This window comes from Astatotilapia calliptera, chromosome 7, assembly GCF_964374335.1.
Source record: "Astatotilapia calliptera chromosome 7, fAstCal68.1, whole genome shotgun sequence".
Lineage (NCBI taxonomy): Eukaryota > Metazoa > Chordata > Actinopteri > Cichliformes > Cichlidae > Astatotilapia > Astatotilapia calliptera.
In genome coordinates, this window is record NC_137428.1 from 35353133 (window position 1) to 35379806 (window position 26674).

A 26674-nucleotide genomic window follows, 5' to 3' on the forward strand; every position below is an offset into this window, starting at 1 on the left:
GACAAAGCAACAAGGTGATATAGTTTTTAACTTGTGTTGATAGGCCACGCAAAACCAGAGTCATGATAAACAATATATACGCAGCATTTTTTCCTGAATAGTTTCGTCACATTTACTGTCTAAGGACAGCGCAGCAAGCACTCTCTGCTTATGAGCAAAAAAAAAACAAAACAAAAAAAAAACGCCCTTTCGTGTTGGTGGAGAAATGCACCATGTCGACCAATCAAAAAATGATATGGCAACATGACATTTGGTTGTTTAGGAAGACGGGGAAGTTTTAGGAGTGATGATGATGAGAGAGAGAGAGAGAGAGAGAGAGGAGGGGGGAGAGAGAGAGAGAGAGAGTTTTGAGATGTGAGATATTTGTTAGGTTTAGAACAGCTGATTGTTATACAAATAGTTTGAAATGGTTATTAAAAAGGGTAAAAGGTAAATGGCTGCAAATAACTTTGTTGTTTGCAAAACTTATACATATGATTTTAAAATTGACAATTTATATTTGCATTTAAAGTTATGAAGTATGATTCATTAAACATGTTTGTGGTTGTTACAGTAAAAATATAACTTTTTTTTACTTGGATTTTATGTTTTCTGATTTTAGATCAGTTGTGTTAATACAGTATGTCAAAATGAAAACATAACTGTAAATTCAGACACGTGAGGTTGTGCTGAAAAGGATGATGCCAAACAAGGCAAAGTAAATAGTTTTTAAAGCTGAAATGTAGAGGGGAACTCAAAAGTAGTAAAATGGCCAATTATACCCTGGACCCCAGAGGGTTAAACATTTTTTTTAAAGTAACGCAATAGTTACTTTTCCTAGTAATTAATTACTTTTAGAATATTGTAACTCAGTTACTTCTCTGAAGAAGTGACTAGTAACTATAATTAATTACTTTTTCAAAGTAACTTGCCCAACACTGATCACACTAATCTGCCTTATTATAACAATGCCCCCGCCCCAAGAAACACTCACAAAAAACCCCAAAAACACATAAATACTGTATACTTTACTTTATATATACTGTATAAGACAGGCTCTTTGTCCCATAAAGACAACATTTCACCCTTAAAGACAAGCTTTGACATATTAAAGGTGGCTTCCATGTGTAAGCAGCTCAGAAGCACTTTATGATTCATGTCTTTTGAAGAAATAGAGGTAATGACTGACATGTAAACCTGAAGACTAAACTCTTGTATCTGACCACAGTAAAAACAACACCAACTTAGAAACGTATTAATATCCTTACACCCTCTTCCTGTATTACACTGTAAGGACTTCTTACATCATCAAAAGGGAGTACTGTACTGCCCTAAGCTTTGAAATCCTAGCAGTAACTACTCAGTACTATTGGCTTGACCGTGTTCCCTGTCACTGACTCTTCATGGCTCCCCTCTGATGATAAGAAACACAGGCTATTACATCCCTGCAAAGGCCTAGAGCCTCAATGGCTTCCCTGCCGAGAAGCCACCAAGAGCTGCTCAAAAGAGGAAGAAAAGCTTTCAACAATAAAAGCATGTGTCACAGAGCGCCCCACTTAGCTAACAACTTCCAGTGCAGACATGCAATTACATCTGAAACTTATATAAAATGTGAAACATGCAGAATATTGAATATTGTACAGCCTAAGGTGGTATGTCAGCCCCGCATCAAAAGAAGGCAACCTCAAATTGTTAGAAACAAAGATGGAAGCCGCTCTGCGAGGACATGGCGTCTGTATGGTGTTGCCCAGGAACAGTGTTGAACTCAAGGACAAAGGCTAAAACCAGCAAATGCTCACATCACACTCCTTTCACTTCTTTCACAGGCTCGGGTTACTCGTTGAATAACAGACATGCTTGTGGGCATATGATCTAACTGGAAGGAGGTGATTCCACTACACTCCCTCTCAGGGTGCTCACAGATATGCACAAAAGAAACCACTCTTACTGCAATGTTTCCATCTCCAGCTGACACCCAGCGGGCGAGGGACTCACCCCGTGAGGACGACCACGAAGTCCATTACATTCCAGCCATTGCGGAGGTAGGAGCCTTTGTGAAATGCGAAGCCCAGGGCGATGATCTTAATGGCGGCCTCAAAACAGAATATTCCAATAAAGTAGGGCTCTGTGTCGTCCTGCAGAAAGACAGAGAGAATCAGAGAGGGGATGAGACCAGCAGAAGAATATCTTTTTGTTGGAGGTAGGAGAGTGTTTACTGAAGCATTAAGTCAAAGAGCAGGGGGTGAATAAAAGACAGGGAAAAAACTTCTTTCACTTTTTATGCCGGCATGAGCAGAAATGCAGGAATTGAAGCTCTCTTTTGGATGAAAAGACAGTAAATACTGGGAAAACAAATATCCACAAACGCAGGATGATCGTATGGGGGTATTGTAAATTAATGGCGCCCCAGGCGTGCACATTTAATGCATTCAAACAAAAAAATTTAGCTTCAAGTGAATGCAGACAACTACATGTGCAAACAAAAAATTAAACAAGCTGTGTGTTCTGTTAAAATGTCACATTAAATATCATCAGTGCTGCGTGACTCCAAAAAAAGGGCAACCTCCGCTGAGGCCATGCAACAGGGCACTTTAAATGGAATAGAGGGCCTTTCTGTCTCACCAGTGAGGTAACAAAACCAAAACTAGAGGTCAGGTAGAGTATCTGGCACTAAGAAATGGCCACTTAGGCTGACCAGAGAGGCATTTGAGATACTTAGCCTGATAGGGCAGCAACAACAAAGGCACTTGGCCATTTCTTGTATGACATAAGAGAAAAATAGGGAAGGGAAATCTTGCTGCGATTATGTTGGTAGATGGGCAGAAAGAGGAAAAGGTGAGGTGGGGACTGACCAGAAGGTCACTTAAAGTACTCGTGTAGCATTTGAGGTTCCTAATAAAGAATCAGATCCAACTGAAAGGAGTCTGAGTGCTTTATTTGCCCTTATTGTGTAAAATACAAGGCAAATGAAAGGCACCTTCTTAAGATCCTAACCACAGACTGTATATAAAAGATGGATGTAGCCACTATAATGTCATTGAATGGTTTGCATGGTGATTTGGAGCCAGACATAAGAGATGGATGGATGTCGCTGAGAAACTCTCATACAGTTTTTACTTGTGACTTATGAAGCTGCTAGAAAGCACAGCCTTGTTCTTTGTCTCTACTCTTATTGTGATGAACATTTACAAAAAGAAACATCCTGATATGTTTACAACCAGCTATTGAAGCAACAACCACATCAGAAAGGTGTTTACTGAGATCATGGATCATGTAATGAGCAGCTGAGCCATTTTTCCATAGATATCTACAGAGCTGCCCCCTGCTAACCATGAGAAAAAATTCAGGTATAAGACCTCAGATTAAAGACTTTTAAGTTACGTGAGTCTTTTATAGACAGTCATTGAAGGTTAGTTGGGCACAAGCATGGCATTAGAAACTTCCAGGGAAGAACTTGACCCAACCAGAAAAGAGGTTGGACTGTTCAAATGCCCTGCTCATGTGTCATGGGAAAATATAAGCAACCAACCAGGTTTTTAAGGTGTCAGCTAGAAGTGCCAAACACTGGAGCATTTGGACAGTCAAACTGGTGCTTAGAGCAACAACAGGAACACAAAAATGAAGCATCGCACTGGCAGGCAGGAGCAATTACAATAATTGGAGATAGCAGGGCCAAAAAGTCAGTTGGACCAACAAATAGGGCCAGTGGTCAGAACACATTGGAGCACATGGAAAGGCATTTAAGAGGCCCTGTGGCGTGACAGCCCATTCTTATTTCCTGGGTGTCAAATGCTGCCATTCTGTCACAGCTGCTGGAATCTCTCAGACACGAGGTCATGACGTGCTGGGATATAACCATAGTCACACTGGTTTCACATCCAGCTGGTCAATTATACATGTTTGTAAATAGCAGCTTAATGTCACACGTAAATGCACTTCATTTTTCAGCATGCTTCACTAATGCTGTGTATTATTAACCTAAACTAGGGGTGTCGAACATAAGACCAGCTTGCTAGAAATGCTGAAAGATTTCTTTCTTTCATACGGCAGCATGTCAATGTCATGTGAAAAGAGGTAATGTTGACATTGGACTTCCTTTTTCTCATAAGATATCTCAGGAATTAAATGCTACAACACCGTGAACTGTTAAACTCCTTTAGATGAACAGAAAGGGCCGTTTCACTGGTCCGGCCCTCTTAAGATGAAAGCAGGCTGTATAAGTCACAACACTATGACTTTTTCCTAAACCTCACCACGCAGTTTAGCCTTCTACTTTCACAAAATAAGTGTAAGTACAAAGTGAAGGAAAAGGAAACGAATCAGTAAGTGAAAACAAAGCAAATCAAACTGGGAAGCACAAAGTTCCCAAACAGGACACACACTGAGCACTGAACTTTAGGAGACGGCGATTATCTCCTGGCATCTAACGCTGCTGTTGCACAATGGCTGTAAGGGACGCCTGGGATGAGAACGTGCTCCGACACGGGCCAAATGTTTGCACTCACATGGCAACACGTATGACTGGGCAGTTTATGTGAGCACTGCACTACTCTCGAACCATGTCAAACAAGCAGCTCTGGGTCACAGTGGAATAATTTGCACTACGTGGTTGAGCTAACCCTAGGATGTGCTGCAAGTAAAGGAGCTAGCTCTGGCCTGTGTGGCAGGACACTCTTTGCCTTTGCCTCCCCATTAATATCTCAGAGAGCCTGAAGCGACGCACAGGGCACGAGCAGAGGATATCTCAGGCCTACACTTTGCCTTCTCTCCCCCCTCCATTTTTTGTATCTCTCTCTCTTGCTCCCAGCATGCTACAAGCTGACAGACAGTGCCCCCAACCCCCAGCCTCACCCAGCCTCCAACGTAAATAATCACATAAAAGCAGTGTGACAGGCCCGTGCACTATAAGAAGGGTGACCTTTTCTATACCCCCTGAGTGAGTACAGGGAGCACATGATATAGATATGTTGGATGAGAGTTACTGAGGTGGTGGAACAAGAATGGGTTGGGGTTTTTTATAATTGAGGAACAAATTAGTGGCTTCTAGGCTATTAATTATAATAATTCCAGTGCCCTATAAAAGGACAATAATCATACATAAAGAAATTGAAATCTTTACATACATAGCAGGAGGAATTTTGGGAATCATAAAGAAAAGCCTTCTGAAAACAGCTAAAGAATCCTCTGCGGATCATGGCATTAAAGCCCTGCAATGGATGTGATGTACTCTCACTGAATAGCTTCTATCATCACTTCCACTTACAGCATGCCTGCTGGTCTATTGACAGAGCTTCATAAACAACAACAAAAGAAAAACCTGATCCCTTGTTCTAATTAAAAGGCATCTTGTTGCATTACATCCTCGAGGTGGAGGAGGCAGCGAGAGGATGCTTGTTTTCCTTCTTTGTGTAACCACTCTAATCACTTCCTCGTGCGCGTCTTCGCTGCTGAATTAGCATCACGACCATCAATAGCAGCAAGGTGGATGAATATGTGAGGAATTCTTTGACATTTTCCACATCAAGCTGTTGCTCTTCGTAGCGCTCTTTGCCTTGCTATTTTTAAGGCTAAATTCCCCTTCGGCCACAGCACCCTCAAACTCAAGAGGAACAAGGTGCTGGAGCATGCAGCTTTGCATGCACAATTTCTGTCCCCGGCATATATCACACTTGACCTCGCTGTGCAGCAGTCTCTTTTGTTTCTCGTGTCTCTTTTGACTGGTCAGCAGTGCGACGTGACCGTCAGAGTTCAAATGCTGGTTTAAATTGCATATGTGAGAATGGCAGCAGGAGTTGTGATAGGATGAGGAAGAAGAAGAAGAAGGGTGGAAAAACAACCAGTCACAGCTAAACACACCAAATAAACAAAAGTAATTAAGCAAGTGCAGATCAATATTTGGAAAGATGCTAATTAACTAGTTGCTTACTCTTATTGATAGCTTATTGTGCAGGATCATTTATTAGACCATAATGAAGAGCTTTGTCTTAATCAATAACCACCTGATAACCATTTATGATGTTCAGTAGGATATATTATTTCAGCATTTTTCTGCCTTTCCTTCTGGGATGCTCACTTTAGGGTTCATCACAGCAGGCCATTTGCCTCCTCTGTCCTCCTTCACTACATATGTGACCCTCGTCTGTGGTCTTTTTCTTTTCCTCTTGCCTGGCAGCTCCATCTTCAACACCCTCTGATTTCCACTCTCCCTCATCTGCACATCCAAACCATCTTAGCCTTGCCCCTCTTCCTTCTCCAAACTGCTCAGCCCGAGCTGTCCCCCTGATGTATTTGTTTCTAATCCAATCCCTCTTGCTCTGTCTTTCAACAAGGACTAACTGTTGCATTTTGAAAACATTGGTTATCGCTGTTTTCTGATACAGCTCAGTTTCCACAAACCTGCACTGCTCCTCCTAAGGCTACAGGGAACTGCTGAGTTTCTCACTCGTGATTTAATTTCTCTTTTTTTCCACATGATTGCAGAACTATCTCACTGTGGGTGTTACTTTCCTCAATTTAACATATTGCCACTTTTAGTGAATTTGTTCTTTCACTGAATCTGACTGGAAACTGTGCCTCTCAATAAGAAGAGGAGCTGCTAACTGCAGTAGTAGTGTGCCATGGTGAATTTCGAAAGTGTGAAGGAGGTTATTAAAGTGTCAAATACAAGTGAAGGAATCACTTTTGATGTTTACCACAAGAATGGACTTATATTTGTTAATAAGGATTGTAGTAGTGCCACGAAAGGCCAATACTGAGCATGCATAAATACGTAAAACCAATAAGCAGTAAACTGGAGATTAATAAGTGTCGAATAATTAGCAATTAGTAAATGTGTGCACTTAAAATAAAGTGTTGCCCAATATTTTTGTAAATCTGGCACCTCCGGGGAAGGGACAGAAAATCAACGTGTGAGGGATGCGACCTTAAAGAGATGGACTTACCAGGCGCTCTGACATGGGCGTCTTGTCACCGGCAGGTAGATGCTGCTCCAGGGCCAAGACGATGCAGTTGGCGATAATTGTGGCCAGGATCATGTACTCAAATGGAGTGTGCAGAGTTAAGGAGTAGTTATAAATGATGTCACATGTATTTCATTTCAGTATGTCTGCAAACCTTCTTAGCACTGATAAACTACTTTATACTGATGAATAAACATCACATTTTTGTAACTCATCTATTCTAATGGAATAAGGAAGCAGATTCATGGCGGTTGCACAGGAATAATCCTGCATGCCCCTGTGCTAAACTTGAATTTAGATGCATTCTGTCCAACTAAGCATAAATTTTCCATCAAGCTCTGGTTGAAGGCCTTTTGTGGAAAGAAAGCATCCTATACATGTGCTCATGATCCTTCCAGATGGTTGACCACTTCATTCTGTCATTCATTTTCACTCGGTCACTGCCCTGAGGGTCAGTGCCTATTGAGGGTCCATGAATCACAAGGGAATTGGAAGCTGATAATCGTAACAGCAAAGATATGGATAAAAATACTGAGCTGCTTTACATATCCTGAAAATTTCAGGAATGAGAGTGAACGCGGTGATTATTTTATTATCTTGTCCATATGGAATATCAGAGGTTCCGGTTCATATCAGCCCATAGAGGGCACGGACAAACTGATAAATGCTGTTATTTGATTAGAGCTAATGTTGTCCTCATTGTCGCCCACAGAGCAGATCCAGCTGTCTGGTCATGTTCATCACACAAGCCCTGTGGCTTCCCAGTCTAAACAATTTCAACACAGAAATATATAACCTCTCTCTGAGCTTATAACCTACAGTGGAGTCTTTAAGAGACATTAAAATATAAAAAAAATTTTTTTGGCTGTTTCTGGGACAACCAGGAGTAACAAGACACCAAGTTAAAACCTGAATCTTTGTCAGATGATGGCTGATTTTTTTTTGTTCCCCAGGTGTACTTTTTCCCCCCTTCACACAAATAAAGCCTGAATGTGATCAGAAAATAGAATTTAAACCCTCAGCAGCAAAAGTCGTGCCTGTTGTTTACATGCAGATATCAGTTTAGCTTTTTTTTACATTTTAAAAGTTAATGTTGCATTATTTAAATGAAAAAATGTGAAAATGAGATTATCATTATTATTATTATTATTACATCTGTAACTCTCTAAAACGTTTTTAACGTTTAACATCATTAAAACACAGCTACAAACCTACTTTAGGAGGGGAGTGAAACTGAGTCTTAAAATCGGGGGAGATGAGATTATTTCCTGAGATTTTTTTTATTGATTTTTTTTTTTTATAAATGAATGAAAGACTGAGAAACACGCTGCTGATGATCAAGTCTTTCGCTAATTTTAAGAGAGCAAACTGCGATTATAAAAGTGACCACGACTCCTCGAAGAGGACTTTTTTTCTTTTCTTTTTTTTCCCTTTCTTTCTTTTTTTTTTGCAGTGTGGAATAAACGGCGTGGAGCGGGGAGCGTGGGCGAGTTCAGCACCACGGAGAGGGCTCCCGACTAAGACAACGAGGCGTGCTGCTATCCTGGACGAGCGCTCTCTGTTTTTCTACTTAAAGTAAACTGCCCCCCCCCCCCAACACAACACAGTGTAGGAGAGCACGGGGATAGGGCGGTTAAGCGCAAGCCACATCGCCCCTTTTACGCACGCATCTCTTCATTGACTCGTAGCTGTGCGGATCAATAGCGATGTTTGATCGTGATTAACCACTGCTGTCAGTGCCCAGCGAGCAGTTTACAGCTGACATACTGATAAAAGAACTTCTCGGTATATATGTGGGCGCCGGGAAGGTGGGGGTAATAAAAGAGGCAGCACAATAGGCGGATGTGAAGTCTTTTCACAGCCCGCTGCTGTTCAGAGAACAGCTTTGTGTCATGTTGAAGGGAGATAAGAAGCGGGGCGACAGGTGTAGCCAGCGTTGCGCGGAGGGGGATAAAGAGGGGACAGTGTGTTAGCGGCTACTCCACGGGCGTAAATAGCTGCACATTCAACACTAGAGAAGATAATCCACATCTAAACTTAATAGCTTGGCAAACAGGCCTGCAGGCGGTTGTGTGGCTCTGCTTTTCAACCACTGTGCCTCTAGGCTACAGATGCACCTGCTCTGTGCGTCAGGAAGGATATGGCCACTCTGTTATTCGCTTTGCATACTTCCTGATGAGGTTGTCCTCGCGGAAGATGAAGAGGGAGCGGTTGACGGTGAAGCAGTTTTGTTTGACAGGGTTCGGGTTGTAGATGGCCATCGTCCGGGCTCTCTGGGCCATCGACTGCTTGTACATCCTCTGCCCACCCGGAGCGCCACCACCCCGGGCGCCTCCTCTCCCAGCGCCCGGTCCACCTCTCCCTCCGCCGCCTGCGCTTCCTCCATAGCGGGTGGGTAGATCTTCTGCGAAGCGAGCCATTCTGGAAACGCACAGATCCAAAAGGGGAAATCCAAAGTGGTGTCAGTGGAAATGGAGGGGAGAAGCATCACAACAAACACGCTTCATACAAACCACTGCTCAGCGTTAGTGTGAGGAGAAAGCGCCGCGTTTGGGAAATAACAGATAAAAGGTGGCCTCACTGAAAACCACGCTCTCTTGATCCTTTCCATTCATTCATCTTCGGCGAAATTTAAAACGTTAAAGTTTTTGAGCCGCAAAGCACTTCCGATGTAAATCACTCAGTTGAGGCTGTTGCATCCATTACAGCTCAAAGTGGAGAAAAATCAGGCTGAAATAAGATGAGAACATCCTGCCTCAGTCCCAAATCCTGTCAGCATCGTCTCCAAACACCAGTTGAAATGTCAGGCGCTCAAAAAAAAAAAATACCATGAGGAAAAAGAAAATCCTTTTTTGCGGCTTTTCCCCCAGCCGACAGCAATAATAAAACAAGCAAATCCAGCAGGAGTATTAGTCCTCTGATTTCTGTTTGGTCGCTCCCTGCATGAGGGGCTGTAGGTTTTATACCAAGTCCTCGGTGGAATAAGGAAGAGCGCACGTGACCAGAACGAGCCTATCAGTGACTGGAGCGCCCAGACGCGCTCACCGTCTGCTGGCAGGTTATAATGAAGTTCAGAAAAGCCCTGAGGCTCGAACATTTCCCTTTTGGCACCAATGAGAGAAGATTAATGCTTATGAAAGACGAGGCTAAGATCCACCTTTAACATCTCACACTGCAAAACAGGTTGCGCAAGTATCCACATTCAGACCGTGGTTAGAGTAACCATGTTAGAGCTAACAAAAAATAAATAAAAAGGAATTCACTAGAAGATGAATATATGTTAAATTAAGATGAACGGAATCTACAGAGGTGCTGAAAATGATGTGAACACTTTAGAAGTTCAGATCCAAAAACAACATCAGATCTCCTAAAAGAAGACAAAGATAATCCAGTTAAACAAAAGACCAAAAAAACAGTTTGTTCATTCTTTCATTCATTCAATCCATCAGTTATTTATTTATTGCAGAAACACAGGAGACTCAACGTTTCAGAAACTTTGCAACATTATTGTACCTAACTGACATCTTTTATTTTTAAGCACATTTTTACCCCACACAGTGTGTATTTGTGCATATGATAGTTTCCTGTTTGTTGGTTTTTTTTAAATTGTTTTCTTTATGCTTTAGTTCCTGTTTGTCTGTCAGCAACGTTGTGTAAAATCTGTAAATCCAATTTTTATGAAACCTTTTCTGTCTGCACTTGATGAACTAAATTAATTAAACTAGCACATTAAACCTGATCTAAAGTACTTTCATCTTATTTGCTTATATTGAATTATTTCTTTATTTATTACTATGACTTATATTTGATTTTCAAAGGTACTTACTGTAAATTTGTTTAGCTACCAAAAGAATAGCTTTGAATCCATAACATCAATGTACTGCTGTCGAATGGCTCGGTCATTCGACAGCAGTAAAAATAAATAAATAGATTTTTAAAAATCTGTAGTTGCCTATCAGATTATTAATTAATCAGATTATTTTGATTGCACGTGTCGCCTGACGGGAGGAAACCTGTCTCCAAACAATTGCAATCACTCTCAGATTTTTAACATTTGTTTTGAAGACAGCAACTAACTGTGAGTGATCGTACACCTGGTCCCCATCTCCAGCGACCGTTTTCCCTCGGGTGACCCCAGCAGGAGAGGTATCGACTAAAATTAAACTAAGACTGGACTTTTATGCAAGACCCCTTTATACAGCAATATGTGACTCTATTTAACCACATAAGTCCGTAAAAACATTCTTATTTAAAAATTTGAAGTCCCCTAAGAAAACGGGGATAGGGCCAAAAAGAAATATATAAAGTTAAAAGAACGGAAAGTGAAAAAATCTCAACATACAAACTGGTAAAGTGCTGCCCCCTGCTGTTGAAGGTTTGAATTAAATTCCGCAGAGTGGGTAATTACAAAAAGTACCTTTTAAGATGGAGCAGAGAGACTCACAGGACTGTTAATGTTTAAGTTCAGAGATTGGTGGAGCATAGTAACTGTGCTTCAGCTATGTGGTGCTTAGGTTTTTGTGGATGTGCCTGTTGGATACAGATCTGAGTTTCCATTCAGGAGTTTTTAATTCACTTGCAAGATAAATCACTGGCCTTGGCAGAGGTATGCGCTCTCAAACGTCTTTCATTAAGTTACATAAATGTTTGATGGGCCTTTTTTCAACCTGACCGCATGCTCAGACTTTTGTTTCTTTATTATTTACACACAGCATGTGTGTACAGAATGTGGGGGCATTGGATGTCAGTTAAAACTTAACTACAAGCTTTAAAGTGCTTTATTATTTTTAGGGGGTTGCCAGATTTGATCCCCTTCCTGATGCAGCTTTCCCATTTTTCCGGGGCTAGGACCGAGACGCTAGCTCATGCGCCTTTGAAGCTGGGTGTGTCCTGCCAGAGCTGAGCATGGGGATATTTCACATGCATGGCAGATGTGTTAACCACTACAGCAAAGAGCCACAACTAAAGCATAAACATCCTCACAGACACATGCGTGATGTTGTCTCCTCACTCTCTCTTTTTGCTTTTCACATGGTAACGTTTCCTATTCTTCTAGCTGGGCTTGCATATGTGATGAGCTTTATAGATGTTTTGTATTGTTTCGTTTTGTTTTCTGCATGCGTGATCATTTTAATGAGCTGCTGGTAGTTAGTTGTTATAGGAAGTGGTTGCTACCTTGATTCAGACCGCTATAAATCAGGCAGGAGTCTGCAGAGATGAACATTAATTGCCGTTTTATGTGTGCCACTTACCGGAGACGATGGTTATGCTTTTCAAATTAGATTTGGAAACTGAATCTGCTTTGCCACTTAAATCTGTAAGTATGTTTTCTTTCATTCATCATTTTCTACGACAGTATTAATGAGTCTGAATATTGAAGTAGTCTGAATCCAGTTTCCTGTTTTACTGCATGTCATTACTTCAGCTTCATGTGAGTCACCTCCTATTAATATTCATAGAAGAATTGTTGTACTGGTGTCTTTTTAAAGCAAACAGATGACTGTTAACTGCTTGTTTCTCTATAGGTTTCTTTGTGTTTGTCCTTCAGGTAGCATGTGGTGTTTAAGCTATGCTCAGTTGGTCTTCTGCCATCCAATCACGGTGAGCCCATGTGGTTTTAGTTTCCACTTCTTAGCTGCCAGGAGTGCACCGGGTCTGGTTTTCTGCTTCTTTAGTCTATCTGCTGCAGGGTTTCACATGTTATGCATTCGGAGACGCTCTTCTGCAAACATTGGTTGTAGCATTTCCACCTTCTCGGAGCAGTGTGATCATTCTCCTCTGACATCTACGTAGCAGTTCTGTATTTTAACCCAGAGGACTGTCGCTCACTGGAAATTTTCTCTTTTTTTAGACCATTCTCTGTAAACCCTATGGTTGTGCGGCAAAATCCCAGCAGATCAGATCAGCAGGTTCTAAAACACTCAGTCCAACAACCATATCACGCTCACAGTCACTGAAATCCCCTTTATTGCCCATTCTGATATTTCAGTTTCAACTTCAGGAAGTCTTCTTGAGCTGCTGCCACATGATTGGCTGATTAGACGTGCTAATAACGTAAAAAGTGGGTGTAAACCAAAATTACGTCGACACTGGAACACAAAACATGTGTCCACATAATTCACATTAGCCAAACAAACAAAATCTACATGACCTGCTCACTTTACACTCTGGTATGACTTTAATGTCATCTCATATTGGTTTAGTGTGTCATTTTATATTCATTTTCATGTTGCTTTATTTAATTTTTTATATACATATTACGCTTTGTTAAGCAAGTTTCTTGTATTATATAACGCTTTAAATAGAATTTTTAATGGATTTCATGATTTCCATTTTCTTACTGGGCATCTTTTTCTTGTTTTTCTTCATTATGTAAATGAGCTCTAATGTTAGTATTACCTTTGCTTCATCTAAGTATTTGTTTAGTTATGTAATTTCTTTTTTTTTTACCTTTATACATTATTTAAGGTTTTATAGACTACATTTAATGTTTTAGCTTCTGTAACACAGGAATTTCACAAATAAACTTATCTTATTTCATAAATTTAACCTTTGCCACTGTATTGCAACAGATTTTATAAAGGAAGGTGTTGCCTTTTCAGCCTGAGTACACTTCATTTTAAAGCTAAACTGCATGGTGCCATTTATTCATGAACATGAGACAACATTTCACCATTAGTCATAAAACTTCAGACTTTTCTTACCTTTTTTGTATCTAAAGTATTCAGTTCATGTTAAAGTAGTTGCTGTGAAATGCTGATCATGGATGCAAACTCATTAGATATGACTGAGGAGACATCTGGTGGTTTAGCTGATTTACTGCAATAAGAGTTACAGACACTTGTGCTGTAGTTAGAACATTGAGTCAGCAGATGTCTGTGCAGTTGTGTGCTGGAAAAGCTGTTAAAATAAAAATTTAAAAAAATGGAAAATATCCAGAGCACAGGATTTGGTGACAGGATTAGTCTACCAACAGTATGATTTCCAACCAGCCACACCCAAACTGTCTCACCTCTGATTAGTGGAGGTGCTCTTCAGGTTGTCATGGTTCTTTATGGCCTCCCGGACACCATCTCCCATTTCTCGTCTGCTCATCCCGTCCAGGTGCAGAACAGTCTCGTACTTCTGTTCTGGGTCCTTGTCAGCGGATATCCATGAGGACTCCCCCTGCTCTCCAGTATCTGATGGCCCCGGCTCCTCCTCCTCCTCCTCCTCCTCTCTGACCAGCTTCTCAGGACATTCTCTCCTGTCAGGTGACCGAGCCCAGGTGTCTAAGTACTCCGCCCCCATCGTGAGCATCCTCCAGGAGCCGAACGTGGCTGAGCGAACCGCTGGAGCATGAAACAAGTAAACAGGATGATATTTATTATTTCTGATGAGTTTATAAGTTTAATATTCTAAAGCTTAAGACTCACTATATTGGCTGCCATTAAGATCCCTCAGATTGTAAAGAAATATATACATTATACAGGAATATATACAGGCATTTTTTCAATTTATTTCTTCAAAATATATGGTGCAGTTTTATTTTAGCTTTTGGGTGGAAAAAAATGCACACTGATTATGTAGAAGTTTAATAGAACTCACAAAAAGATTCACTCGGCTTTAAAGGGTTATGTTCATTCAACTGGTTTAATGATCATAATACAATAAAATGCCATTAAATGCTTGTTTTAAACAATCAAAGAAAAAAAAGTTGAAAACACTATAAATATATTATACACACTGCAAATTTTCGAGGCTGTATGTGTCATGGGCTGTCACATTTATATCACCAAATGTGTATATGTTAATATTACGCACCGTTTTTTCTTCTTTACAACTTTGTTTCAGTTCTGAATGGTGCCCAGCTTCTGTGACTGCACACCAAGCCTTAGATCATCACCAATCCTCCACCGTGCTTGACAGCAGCTCACTGAACTTTAACATTTAACATGCTAACTTTACATGTGTAATGATGAGATTTATGTAGCAGCTGAAGCTGTTTGAGCATCCTGGCTCAGTAACACCTACTCGAGCCTTTTTTAATGATAAGAAAATAACTTTTTTTTGTGCTGTTTCAAATTCTTCAAGCTCAAGTTTAAATCTGTAAAATCTGACATCTTAATCTCTGTATACAAAAGTAGACTAAGTTTGTCAAACTTTCCATAATCTCCCAAGATAATCTCAGCCAATTTTACAGCAAAGATTCCCAAGAACTTCCAGAGAGCTGTTAAATTAAAGGTCCTTTAAGGCCAAGACACAGCATCATAACATGCTTTTGAACAGCGAAATGACTACACATCTCAGACCTGAACACAATCTTCTATATAAATAATTTTTAAATGCATAGTATTCATGCAATTACAATAAACTAAAGTTAATTTGTTAATCTTCTTGTCATTTCTGAGACTTTAAACAGGAGCTACTGACACTCGAGTTAATCTAGAGGCCTTTACGCACCATTTACTGCCGTTATAAAGCAAAGAAATATATGGAAGGCAAACAAACAAATACATCGAATGTGAGCAATCCAGAGTTTTACTTACCATAAACCACGGTGGATCGTCTTTCTGCCCATCTGGAGTAGTGAGGAACGGCTTTCTTCATCGCTACTCGGTAAAGCAACACCAGTTCATGCAGGTCTGCTGACAGGAGGCTGCCCTGTATGGCACCATGTGAAGGGGCACCAAAGACCAAAAGAAAACTTTCTGCCACCTTGGAATGCGGAAAGGCTGCTTCCTGCCCTGCCAAGCTAAAAACCTCCTTATCAGATAAGCCATCTGCGATGCTCGGGGAGAAATTTCTCTGATTCAATTATCGACTCAGTTTTCGCTGTCCACCCTGGTAATCAGGAAGGGAGCAATCATCAGCCAGTTTATGAGACCTACAAGGCCTCCAGATGCAAAGTCACTCGCTTCCTGTGTTGTTTTTGCTTTTTTTTTGGGGGGGGGGGGCTCCCTGCTGGTCCTATGGGGACATTTTTCAATCTTGGTCCACTGGGGGTCTTACAGCTTAGCTGCTTGAGTGACAGCATTTCAGCCTTTACTTTTCTGTTTTACATTTATCTGACAGCTTTACTGTGCAGGATAAAGTTTAACGTTCCAGTGTAAGAGCAATACAACAAGGGGATGATTTGGTTTCCCCTACTGGATCTAAATTAAAATAGTCAAGGATATATAGTGTTGATTTAGGCTGGCCAAGAAACCCTACTAAAAATGAACTTTTGAATTATTTACAAATACTAACCACTGTTAGCTGAAAAGAGGACCATTTATCCATTTAAGCAGATTTACTTACAAAAGACAAATCTATTAAAGCTACAGTTTGAGTGTATTCTTCCACGCTCGTTTCATTTATAACCGAATTTAAGAAAAAGGTGTGAAACTGATGGGTCTGCTCACTCCCTTTCACAAATATTATTTAAACTGTTTCAGTTGCATGTACACTGCAAGCTGCTTTGCAACATGGCAGCAATCCAATGGGCATGACATGCATGTAGATATGGTCACGAAGGCCTGGTGAAGTTTAAACTGAGAATCAGAATGTAGAAGAAAGGTGACTTTGAATGTGACATGGTTGTTGGTTTTGTCAGTATCTCTGAAGCTGCTGATCTGCTGCGATATTCCCCCGACAACAATTTTTAGGGTTTACAGAGAAAGGCCAGGGAAAAAAATAAATAAAATAAATCCAATAAGCAGCAGTTCAGAGGATGACCACGATGTTTCAAGCTGATAGGAAGAAACAAACCAAACAAACAATTACAACCTAGGTATGCAGAAGAGCAACAGACCACCAAACTGGGTGCCACTGTTTGGAAATTGGAAACAAATTTGAGTCTCGATTTTTGCTCCAACATTCAGACAGTAGGGTCAGGACTGGGGATAAACAACAAGACAGCATGCCTAGTAGAGCCCCCTTGGGATGTGGTAAACAGGAGATTCCCATGTGTATGTGTGGATTAGTTGTCTCATCTGTAATATGATGAATATTCGATGAATGTAAGAAACTCCCATTAACCGCACAATATACAACCCCCCACCGCCCCAACAAAACCCAGAGAAGATCCTATTTTATCGTGCCTAGTTTAGTCTATTAGGTTGTATATTTTGGCATCACACATGAAGCTTTGCACACCAATTTTTATAGCTGATTCTCCCCCCCAGAGCTATACCGACAAAGATGAAGTGAACAAAGGGTCACACATTGGTCATTTGAACTGAAACATGAGACACGAGCACTGAATAATGTTTAACTACATGACTTTTGTAGACTTGATTGGCCAGAAAGCCCAGAACATTTTGTTCCTTGTATCAAAAAGCAAGAGCTCTCTGTTAGAAGAAGTTGATTTAGGTACTTACAGTCTAAACCGCTACAGAAATGAACTCATGGCACAAACAAGTTTAAAAATCTCAACTCATTAAAAGGAGGCTGCGTATGAAGCGTCAGCCTCTCAGGTGCTGAATATTTAAGCCCATCTGTCAAACCTGGGCTGCTACTCAGTTTGTGCTGGGTCAAAGTGCCTGCAGGCTTCACCTCTTTAAGTAATGTGTTCATGGTTGACAAAGTAAAAGCTACGAGGAAGCAGTTTCTGTTCTAGCACATTTTCAGGAATGCATTCAAGCAGACTCCAACAAATGAAGCATAACAGGATAAATGCATTAGTATTAAATTTATTGAAAAAGATACAACCAATCAGATGGATGGTTCACGGTCCAGAAATATGTAACAGAACATAATGGAAGTGCATTTTTATAACCTTTTTTCCACCTATACCTTTCAAGACTTTGCACAACAGTCACTGCTTTACTAACAACATTTAAAATGACAGGTTGGCTTCTGTCGGCAAAAATCATGAAACTAAAATAGACTACGGCAACTACAATTAGAAAACTGGAGATAAAATTAAACTTAAAAAAAAACTTTAAAACATTCTCTTATTTTACAAATTATGTTCACTTGGGTAATAAAAATGAAAACAAAAGTAAAAACCTTTGTCAGCACCATTTTCTTTTTTTTTTTCCTTGCTCATTTTCACTTTAAATCAATTCGTCAACAAGAACGGCGAAAACGTCCGGCACGTTTCACACCCCGTACACATGCTCAATAAAAAGGTCAGCCAATTTATTCAGACTAGAAACGCCTCAATGCTGAGGAATGGATTAACATTGTTCCACTTTACAACCTATAACCACTTGAGGAGCAAATTAAAAGCAGTCCACTTCTTTCTCTTTAGTAAATTCATCTTCAGGTGTCGTGAAAAATGTCTGAAAAGTCCTTTGAAACACTCAAAGATGAATGACACCAAAAAAAGTGGCAACATAATTTAATATTTATCAGCTAGTTTTGCTGGAATGGTTCATGGTCAATAACGGAAAAGGTCAGAAAAGTAACACCCAGCTGTGCGCTGGGGCTGTCTTTGCAAAAGACAATATTACCCTTAATCAGTGACCTCAAATTCTTTGATGACTTTTGTAAAAGTCCACTGAAAATCGTCAGTCGTGTCAAAACAAAACAAAACAAAACAAAAAAAAAAAGGGGGGGGGGGGGGGGGGGTGAAAAAGGGAAAAACAAAAACGCACAGTTCTGCTTTCCAGCAAAGTGAAGTATGAAATGTAAAGACTGTTTTATCGTCTCTGTGGCGTTTACTGTGCGTGATGACATCACCCCCTGCTGTTCACATTACATACGGCGGAATAATAGAGCAGGAGGTTAGTCCAGGATGTGATTGTGCATCTCGTCTTTAGGTTCTCAACGAAGGTCAGTGGTCCGTGGTTTCAATCCAAAGTGGAGATACAGTACAAGTTCACCAATGAAAGTTTAAAGAGGATGTGGACTGGCGTCCCCGTGTGTCCGTCAGTACACGAGGCCAAACTTAGTGTGTGGAGCGTTTGTTTGTTTGTTTTTTTGTTGTTGTTTTGTTTTTTTGTTGTTGTTTTTTTAGGAGGGACTGGAAGGACTGTTGGAAGAGCTGGTGTCAGGCGACGCGCTGGGCTGCTGCTGGTCCTCGGGTGTGCTGTCCGCCTGCAGGGACGCCATTGCCGCTGAGGAGTACCTGCACTTGGATGAGCCACATTCACAGCTGAACACCTTGCTTTTGACTTCCCAGAAGTGGTCACCATAGTTAAATCTGAGAGGAGGACGACAGAAGAAAGGAAATGTTTACATAAAAGTGCTGCCACTTTTGTTGCTTGCAAATACAATCAGCAGTGGTTAAAAGTTAGCATTTTTTATAAATTGTCCATCCACTTTCTGCTGTTTATTCAGGTATGCCACTGACACTGTGGCAGTGTCAATTCAAAGCTCTCCAGATCCCCTTCAGCTCTTCAGCTGACATTCCAAAACCAGTTCAGAGACACAATCTCTCCAGTTTGTCCTGGGATCTCTCACCCAGGAAGCTTCATCAGCTAGCTCATTGTGATGTGGAGAAGCAGTGGGTCAACCCAGGGCCCCGTGCCTCATTCTTGCATGCCACTGTTGCCCTTAACTGCTGAGGGAGGGAGATGCTGCATTCAGGAGAAAACTGCAGCAAGTCCGGCATGTCTCAAGAGCCAGTATAAATGGCAATGGTACCATGGTGGCCACAAACCAGGAGCTCATTTCTTCCACCTGATCCATGATGTCACTCTTTCAGTCACCACCCACAGCTCATTTCCCACACTTAAGGGTTGGAACTAAATAGCCGTGCTGATCTGTAGCAATTCATCACTATGACATTACTAGACCCCAGAAACGCATTTATTTTGCTCTGCTGTCTTGTACAGCGTTGTTGTTTTTTAACTTTGTTTTCCTTTGTTTTATTTGTTCAGATTTTCTAAGGGGTGGGGGACCAAAAAAAACAAAAACAAAAAAAGACAGGGGACTGTGTTATAACAACAACAAACACAACATTGCAGAAAAACAGATGAACATAAATTAAAATAACTAAAGCTTACCCAAGCTCCTCTCCAGCTTTGATGTTTTCACTGGCAAAGAAGGCAATGTGTGGAAAGCGCAGGTCCTGGTGTTTCGTGAACACTCGACAAGCGAACAAGTTGGGCTCGCACATGTGGTTGAGGAAGCGACTGATATTTCCATAGAAACGAGCATCAATGCAATAGAGATCCTGTGGTTTGCAGAAGGGGGAATAATAAAATAAATGAAAAGCTCAAATTAAAAGATTTTTTTAAAAGAACTCTGCATACAAGGAAGAAAACCAGAAAACAATCCAACGTCTATTCAAATTTTTCTTCACTTTTACTTCACCTTGTCATCCAGACTGAACAGGTAAGCATCATTTTGCCTCATCTCTGCTTCTGCTTCAGAGATTATCTCACCGACATACCTGTTCAAAAACAGACGGGCCATGAGGGGCGGGAACATTTTAATATTCATCTTTTGTTCACAAGTTTGTGACATGAACCGTGCAATACACCAGACTTTACAGCCCAAGCTGGTTTGCAACACCCGTCCCTAGAAGAGTTTTTAAAGCACATTCAGAAAATCAGTCACATAAGGCACGAACTGCAGTGTACCGAAGGGCCGTAAAACAAGGAGCAGCACATTATTCATGACCGATTCCTCTTTGAAAAGCAGTGATTTCAGCCAGGGTCCAGTCTGACTTCTGTAGATAAAAAATTCAAGTCATTTATAACTTTCTGTGTTGGTCAGACATGATGTACCACTTCCTTTGCTAAGACAGATATTTCAGATGCTTCCATGCTCCTGTTTAAAACTAAACTTAACCAAACATCTGGTTTTGTATGTGCAATACTTGCATTTAGACTACTGACAGTCGTCTTGGGTCAGTCTTGGGACCATCTGGCAGGAGATAAAGATAAAGCTGCACGTGCAAGAATAGCATTTTAATTTTTCCCAAAATGAAAGCAGAAGTGATAAAACACAAAGTCGTGGCCACTATTCTCCTCGTTTTCAAACTATAAATTATGCTGGGAAACACTGAAGGATCGATCCCTACAAAACAAGTGTTATTGGGCTGTCTTTGACTTACTCGCATACAAAAGTCCCTTGTGGTATGTCTTGCAGTGCTTGGACACCCCAGCCTTTCTTACTGGTCCTGAACAGCTGGAGTCTGGTCCTAGAGGACCAGAAACATCTTTAAGCAACACTCATCTTTTTTACCTTCACACAGCAAGTAGTGCAGCTGTTCACATCAAAACTCTGTTATATACACACATGCTGGCTTACAAAGCCACAAATCCTTTAAGAGTTGTATTTGTTAAATCACCTGAGTCCGTTTTGCACTACGCGGTTCTTGCAGGTCCTCCAGCAGGAGCACGCATGGTTACACTCAAAGATGAGAGGAGGCTCCTCTCGGCAGAATTCAGGTAGAAGTCGACCACTCTAAACAGGACAATACACACATGTAGTGCTCTCTATGAGCTTGATGGTTTCAATGATGGTAGTTACACTAAACTGTAGTGATTTAATGTTGGGTAAAGCTTATTTTATTAAGGTGTAGGCACACTTTCAGACTCGCAGATTGCCCGTTCTTACCTTGTCGTACCAGCAGCGCAGACTGAGCTGTCCACACATGCAGATACTCGCAGAGCAGTCTTCCTTACAAACACAGTACTGCAACAGAGCAGAAAATAATATAGGTCACTTCACAATGCAAAGAAAAACCTATAGTTCTTTTTAAAATGTCTAATGGCACTGTATTACTGATGGCTTGGATCAAATGCAACACAAACAACGTTAAAACATTTAACAGAAAGTGCCGGAACAGTCTGATCATGCATCCACTCCAAAAGTAAACTTTTGACCACAAGTGTCTGCAAAATTAGGTGATCTGAATCAAAGGATTTCAACCTTAGCAACAAAAAGTGGACTGAGATAAATGAGTGAAATCACAGGACTTCCTGTGAAGTTCTGGTAATGTGCTGTAACTTGTTTCCAGGTTTCAGCTGCACCCTTCCTCCCCTTGGCAGTTATGAGCCAGCATTTGTGGATTCACAACGTGATCGTTTTATTTATTTTTTCTTAAATACAGATCCAAGTACATTGTAAGTTACGATGTGAATTCTGTGTTATGTTGCAACAGTGAAGAATTTTCCATAGATTACTGGGTCCAAATCTGGATCGCCTCCAAAACTTCATCACTTCTAAGTGGAAACGCAAATTCATCTGCAACTTTTTGAGTAAAAAGAAAAAAGTTTTCTTCTTGAACTTTGTTGAGGATACTGGATCTTTGTGTTGATGACAGGGGTTTCTTCTGTAAATCTGAACTTGCTGTTCTTCATGCAGACAGTTTCCTTTTAGTTTGTCTCTTTATCGTTTGTTGTTGGGGTTTAAGTAATGTTAAAAGCCTAATCAGATGGCCTTTAGCTCACCTGTAAGTGTGTTATGTTCCTGTCAATATTCATAGGGGAAGTAACACAGTTTTCGGGGATGTACTTGTAGCCATCTGGGTAAGGTTCACTGTCAACTGCGTTGACACAGGGGATGGGAACTCGCTCTTGCCCTAAAGCTATGTCACTGTAAATGGACAGAGAGACAGTTTAGGTGCTTTAATTTGAAAGAAACAGGTGGACAGAATCTTGACATCGCTATTTATGATGCTTTATCCCTCCCAGCCTGGTCTTTAACCTGTGAAGGGCTTTCTCTTCTGCTTGACTAAGCCTAATGTTTTTGGCATCCCTCTCCTTCCTGTTGGCCTGCAGAGCGCCCCAGGCCTTCGAGTTGTGGCTGCAGCAGTCTGGAGGAGTTTCTCCCTCGCGGTTCTTCAAAAACACATCTGCTCCTCGAGACAGGAGGAGCCTGATGAGACAAAGAACACATTTTACCGACTATCTACGACAACAAGGACTTTTTTTAGCGCCGTTATTATCCAGTAGGTGGGGCTGGCAACTCACGTGATGCAATCCAGGCGATTCTCCCGAGCAGCAATGTGTAGAGGAGAGTCTCCGTGGATGTTGACAGCTTGCAGATTGCAGTGAGCGTTCAACAGCAGCTCCGTTATCTCCACACTGCCAGAGAATGCAGCCCAGTGAAGGCAAATGTTTTCTTCCTAAATGAAGATAACCCAAATAAACCCACAATTAGCCAACATTTAATTCTTCTGCAAAGGATTTCAAACCTGGGGTGGAGAGACTTCTATGCTAACCTTGTCCCTGATGCTGCAGTCAGCTCCTTTAGTAAGAAGCAGCTTCACCTGGTCTGCATGTTTGTACTCTGTGGCCCAGATCATGGGCGTCCAGCCTCCGTCATCCTGTGGAAAATTAATAATGGGCTTGAAAATCAGCTGAAGAAATACTGAAACAACATCAATCCAACTACATATTGGAATTCCTATTTAAAAAAAAAACAAAAACAACAACAACTAAGAAGAAAAGCACAGCTTTTAATTTTCAGTCCTCCTGAGTACAGAGTAGTAATAAAGGAAAGGCTGCTTCATTACGTCAAAGCTGTCCTGATGCTACATATAGCAAGTTCATACATCTTAATCCAAGACACATGCAGCAGAGTGCAGCACGTCATGCATCAATTATTCCCAGAGAACCTTTTAAGCCCAGTTACAAAGTGCTTTACAGTAAAAATACACACTGGAAATCCATCCTAGTGTGTCACATGAATGGAAAACAAGTAAATCAATGAATATTTATTTTTTTTAATGGAAGTTACAGATCATATGAAACATATTATTCATTACTGAGCTTTGAGAGCAACAATTTTTAGTGCAGAGGACATCAGTCAACCAAAACATTTTAGCTCAGTGCAAAATGTTTGCTTTGTAGGCAGTACACTGAATAAATAAATAAACTGAATACGAACGTACATCCTAACACGAATTACTATTATATAAAACTTTGTTTATCATCTCTCAGATCTGAAATTTTAAGAAACTTAAAAGACTGGTGTGGAAGTATTTTAAACAGGTATGGGGAAAGACATTTTTACAGGGTTTCAACAAATGTAGCTAAATTTAGGATTATGTTTTAAATTCTACTTTTAATGTCTCAAAATGAAATTTTGAAAACTGTACAAATTCTCTAGGATTGAGACAAGTTTCATGTGTACTCATGAGCATCCACAACAACTTCATCTATGTTGCTTGTTAGAACTGCTTAAACCATCAGATTTAAGCAACCAGCATCAATCATTTTTGATTAATGATGCATTTGAGACTTTTTAAGGACCCTCAGGAACCTGGACACCATCTGTTTCTTTGCCCATGGATCAGAAGCTTGATACCCCCTCATCTACAAAGCAATCATGAAACTACAGCCAGAAAACCAATCTTTTGCTAAGGTTGAAATCAACTGGGAACAGGGTGACTATGGGAAGCTGAAGTAAAAGCACACATGTTTTTTTTTTGTTTTCTTATAAACTAGGATAGCTGTTTTTCACTGCTTGTTAAAGCTAAGCTAGTCTACACATGGCTCTGTAGTTAACACATAGACAGAGTGCTGCATCCTGAAGCTGTACATTTCAATCTTGCAGCCTCTCCCCTTCTTTCACAAGAGACATTTTTAAGTGTACTAACCTGGCAGTTAATATCAATCAGTCCAGTGGACAGAAGGTGCTCAACAATCTTGTAATGGCCAGATTTGGCCGCTAGGTGGAGGCACGTGAACCCTTCAACATCCTGAGAATGGCAGAGGATTTAATTATTGACCTGGATCTTTAGTTGGCTGATGGGAACCTCAGAGAAAAATCTGGTGCATATTTACCTTGTGCATGGCACTGGCTCCAGCTCTGAGCAGGTACAGGACCACCTCCATGTGGTTGTTCTCACAGGCTTCCATCAGAGGAGTCCGCTGATCTTCATCACACATGTCCAAGTTTGCACCAGCCTGAAACATCATACAAACAGCTAATGTAAAACTGCTTCCACAAAATCAGAATCATTAATATTAGAATAAACCTCTGGTTGAGATTTTTTATTTTAAGGTTTTTGTCAGAAAGTTACTCAAAGTTTAATATTTCCGTCAGAGAGATGTGAAGCACAAGGTTACCTGAACAAGCATGTGGCAGATGTCTTTGTAACCTCCCTCTGCTGCTGCGTGCAGCGGGGTGCGTTTATTCTGCGATTCCATCTTAAAGTTCGGGTCAATACCGTCCACTGGAAGGTAAAGGAAGGCGAGGAAGATGCATGAAAATACCTGCCAACGTTTATGTTTAAAAAAAAAAAAAAAAAAAAAAAAAATCCCCCCCGACACACACTTCTGTGTAAACTGTGCCAGCTGTCCAGCTTAGAGCAGAGCTAGTTTTGATGGATAATTTTCTTTTCTTTTTTTTTTATTTTTAAAAATGGCATCATTTGTGATTTTACAATTAGTATTTGGATCAAAGTCGGCAACTTCTTGTCACATGTTGGATGCACGTGACAAGAAGTTGCCAGCTTGTGGTGACAGATGGGCTGAAATTGTATACAGTGTGTGGACTGTGTATTTAGGCTGGGGGTCAAGGACTTTGTAAGTTTTCTGTGTTTGTCTAATGCTACCAAATGCATGTGGTAAAATTATTCATAATAAAATTTGAGGGTCATGAAAATTACACCAGCTTCCTGGAAGAAGCAAAACTAGTTTTGGCAGACATCACTACAAGGTGAAAAATGAAAATGAGTGCAGATGACAGAGCCTGAATGGGATTTACGTACCCAACATGAGCAGGACCTTCTTCAGTTCTCCTTGCTTGGCAGAGAGGTAAAGTTGTTTAGGGTGGAAGCGCAGTTTCTTGGGTCTGATCAAACAGACACAAAAAAATGAATTAGCTTGTAAATGGATCGTGGTCTTTTAGGTGAATTAAGGTGGGTTTACTTACTTTTCTGTGTCGAGAGCCACCAGGATGCTCTCTAGAGTTTCTCTGGGTCCTGGAGTGAGTGTACACAGGGCTGTTGTTGCCATCACAGCCTGCAGGGGGGCAGCCCTGGAGGACCCAGGAACAGCAGATGTGTCGAATCCATGTGCAGAACGAACAGGCAGCGAACTGTCAGCCCGGCCACTGACTTCAGCCCCCACAGTTAAACAAGAGGAGCTAGAAAACAAGTGAGAACAAAAGTTTAAGTTCGGCATTTTGTAATAAACAAACAAAATAGTTCCAAAGTTGCATTTTTACCTGCCAGTGGTCGTGTCTGCTCGGCCCTCGAGGGCTCCAGGCGTGGCTGGCCCATGTTCAAGAGCAGGGGGCACGGTGGAGGTGGTGTCAGCCTTGGCAACGGTGACCTCCTTGGCCTTGCTGGCCTCTTCTCCGCAGTGAGGACAGAAGCTTTGACCTTTCAGCACTGAGGCACAAGCGTGATGGAAACGGTGAGAGATGTTCACATCTGGTTGGCACTCCATGAAGGTCCCCTGTGCAGGAACAACAAACAGTCTCTGTAAACAAACATTCACAAAGCACATGTCCTCTGACCACGTCTCACACGAAAACAGTGTCTAGGTTGCTTCTGTAAACCTACAATATTCACTCATAAGAGCCCAAAGGAGGAAGAGCCCTACAACCAACATCTGCCAAAAAAGAATGGTGAATGATGTGAGAGTCCGCCATAATGAATTACTTCAAGTTTCTCCTGATAAAGTTAGTTCTTCACGATACTGAATCACGACGTGTACTTAATGAGTAAAAAGACTAACTGACATCCAAGTGTCATCCAGGACTCACACTTAGAAATCTGAGGAACAAATTAGGAAAGTGTTTAGTCAAGACTGTCAAGCACAAACTATGTGGTCTTATGTATCTGTGAACGTACTGTGTGTATAAACATATTAGATGAGTTACACGTTCCTTATAGAAGCTCCACAGATCTATTAAAAGGC

At 41.0% G+C, this 26674-nt stretch overlaps 3 protein-coding genes across 4 annotated transcripts in view; all 3 read right to left on the bottom strand.

Annotated features, from left to right (window-relative positions):
- Positions 1-1502: 1502 nt before the first annotated feature.
- On the bottom strand, positions 1503-8053 carry LOC145430090 (voltage-dependent P/Q-type calcium channel subunit alpha-1A-like). Its single transcript, XM_080304474.1, has 2 exons — positions 6921-8053; positions 1503-2114 (listed from the first exon to the last, which is right to left on the bottom strand). The coding sequence occupies exons 1-2, from the start codon at positions 7011-7013 to the stop codon at positions 1971-1973; spliced, it is 237 nt and encodes a 78-aa protein (XP_080160600.1). The 5' UTR covers positions 7014-8053; the 3' UTR covers positions 1503-1970.
- Positions 8054-8369: 316 nt separating this feature from the next.
- Positions 8370-16078, bottom strand: LOC145430089 (uncharacterized). Its single transcript, XM_080304473.1, has 3 exons — positions 15467-16078; positions 13951-14269; positions 8370-9359 (listed from the first exon to the last, which is right to left on the bottom strand). The coding sequence occupies exons 1-3, from the start codon at positions 15525-15527 to the stop codon at positions 9068-9070; spliced, it is 672 nt and encodes a 223-aa protein (XP_080160599.1). The 5' UTR covers positions 15528-16078; the 3' UTR covers positions 8370-9067.
- A 1496-nt stretch (positions 16079-17574) lies between these two features.
- The window catches only part of ehmt1b (euchromatic histone-lysine N-methyltransferase 1b), a 41833-nt gene continuing 32733 nt past the window's right edge, over positions 17575-26674 (bottom strand). For both annotated transcript variants that reach the window (XM_026174419.2, XM_080304475.1), the window contains exons 11-26: positions 25977-26209; positions 25683-25895; positions 25519-25601; positions 24875-24981; positions 24590-24712; positions 24403-24504; positions 23023-23127; positions 22772-22926; positions 22506-22676; positions 22250-22394; positions 21414-21491; positions 21145-21260; positions 20908-20994; positions 20163-20241; positions 19853-20022; positions 17575-19047 (exon numbers count right to left, since the gene is read on the bottom strand). In XM_026174419.2, coding sequence (XP_026030204.1) covers positions 18858-19047; positions 19853-20022; positions 20163-20241; positions 20908-20994; positions 21145-21260; positions 21414-21491; positions 22250-22394; positions 22506-22676; positions 22772-22926; positions 23023-23127; positions 24403-24504; positions 24590-24712; positions 24875-24981; positions 25519-25601; positions 25683-25895; positions 25977-26209 — 2157 coding nt within the window. In that variant the 3' untranslated portion in view covers positions 17575-18857. The remainder of the gene's footprint in view (positions 19048-19852; positions 20023-20162; positions 20242-20907; positions 20995-21144; positions 21261-21413; positions 21492-22249; positions 22395-22505; positions 22677-22771; positions 22927-23022; positions 23128-24402; positions 24505-24589; positions 24713-24874; positions 24982-25518; positions 25602-25682; positions 25896-25976; positions 26210-26674) is intronic.

Bases quoted from the DNA above. Each gene is read 5' to 3' on its own strand.
- LOC145430090 (XM_080304474.1), bottom strand. From the start codon at position 7,013: ATGATCCTGGCCACAATTATCGCCAACTGCATCGTCTTGGCCCTGGAG. The intron at 2,115-6,920 runs GTAAGTCCATCT...GTCTTTCTGCAG, and splicing joins CGCCCATGTCAGAGCGCCTG to GACGACACAGAGCCCTACTT.
- LOC145430089 (XM_080304473.1), bottom strand. From the start codon at position 15,527: ATGAAGAAAGCCGTTCCTCACTACTCCAGATGGGCAGAAAGACGATCC. The intron at 14,270-15,466 runs GTAAGTAAAACT...TTCATGCTCCAG, and splicing joins ACGATCCACCGTGGTTTATG to CGGTTCGCTCAGCCACGTTC. The intron at 9,360-13,950 runs GTGAGACAGTTT...GTGCGTTTCCAG, and splicing joins AGCACCTCCACTAATCAGAG to AATGGCTCGCTTCGCAGAAG.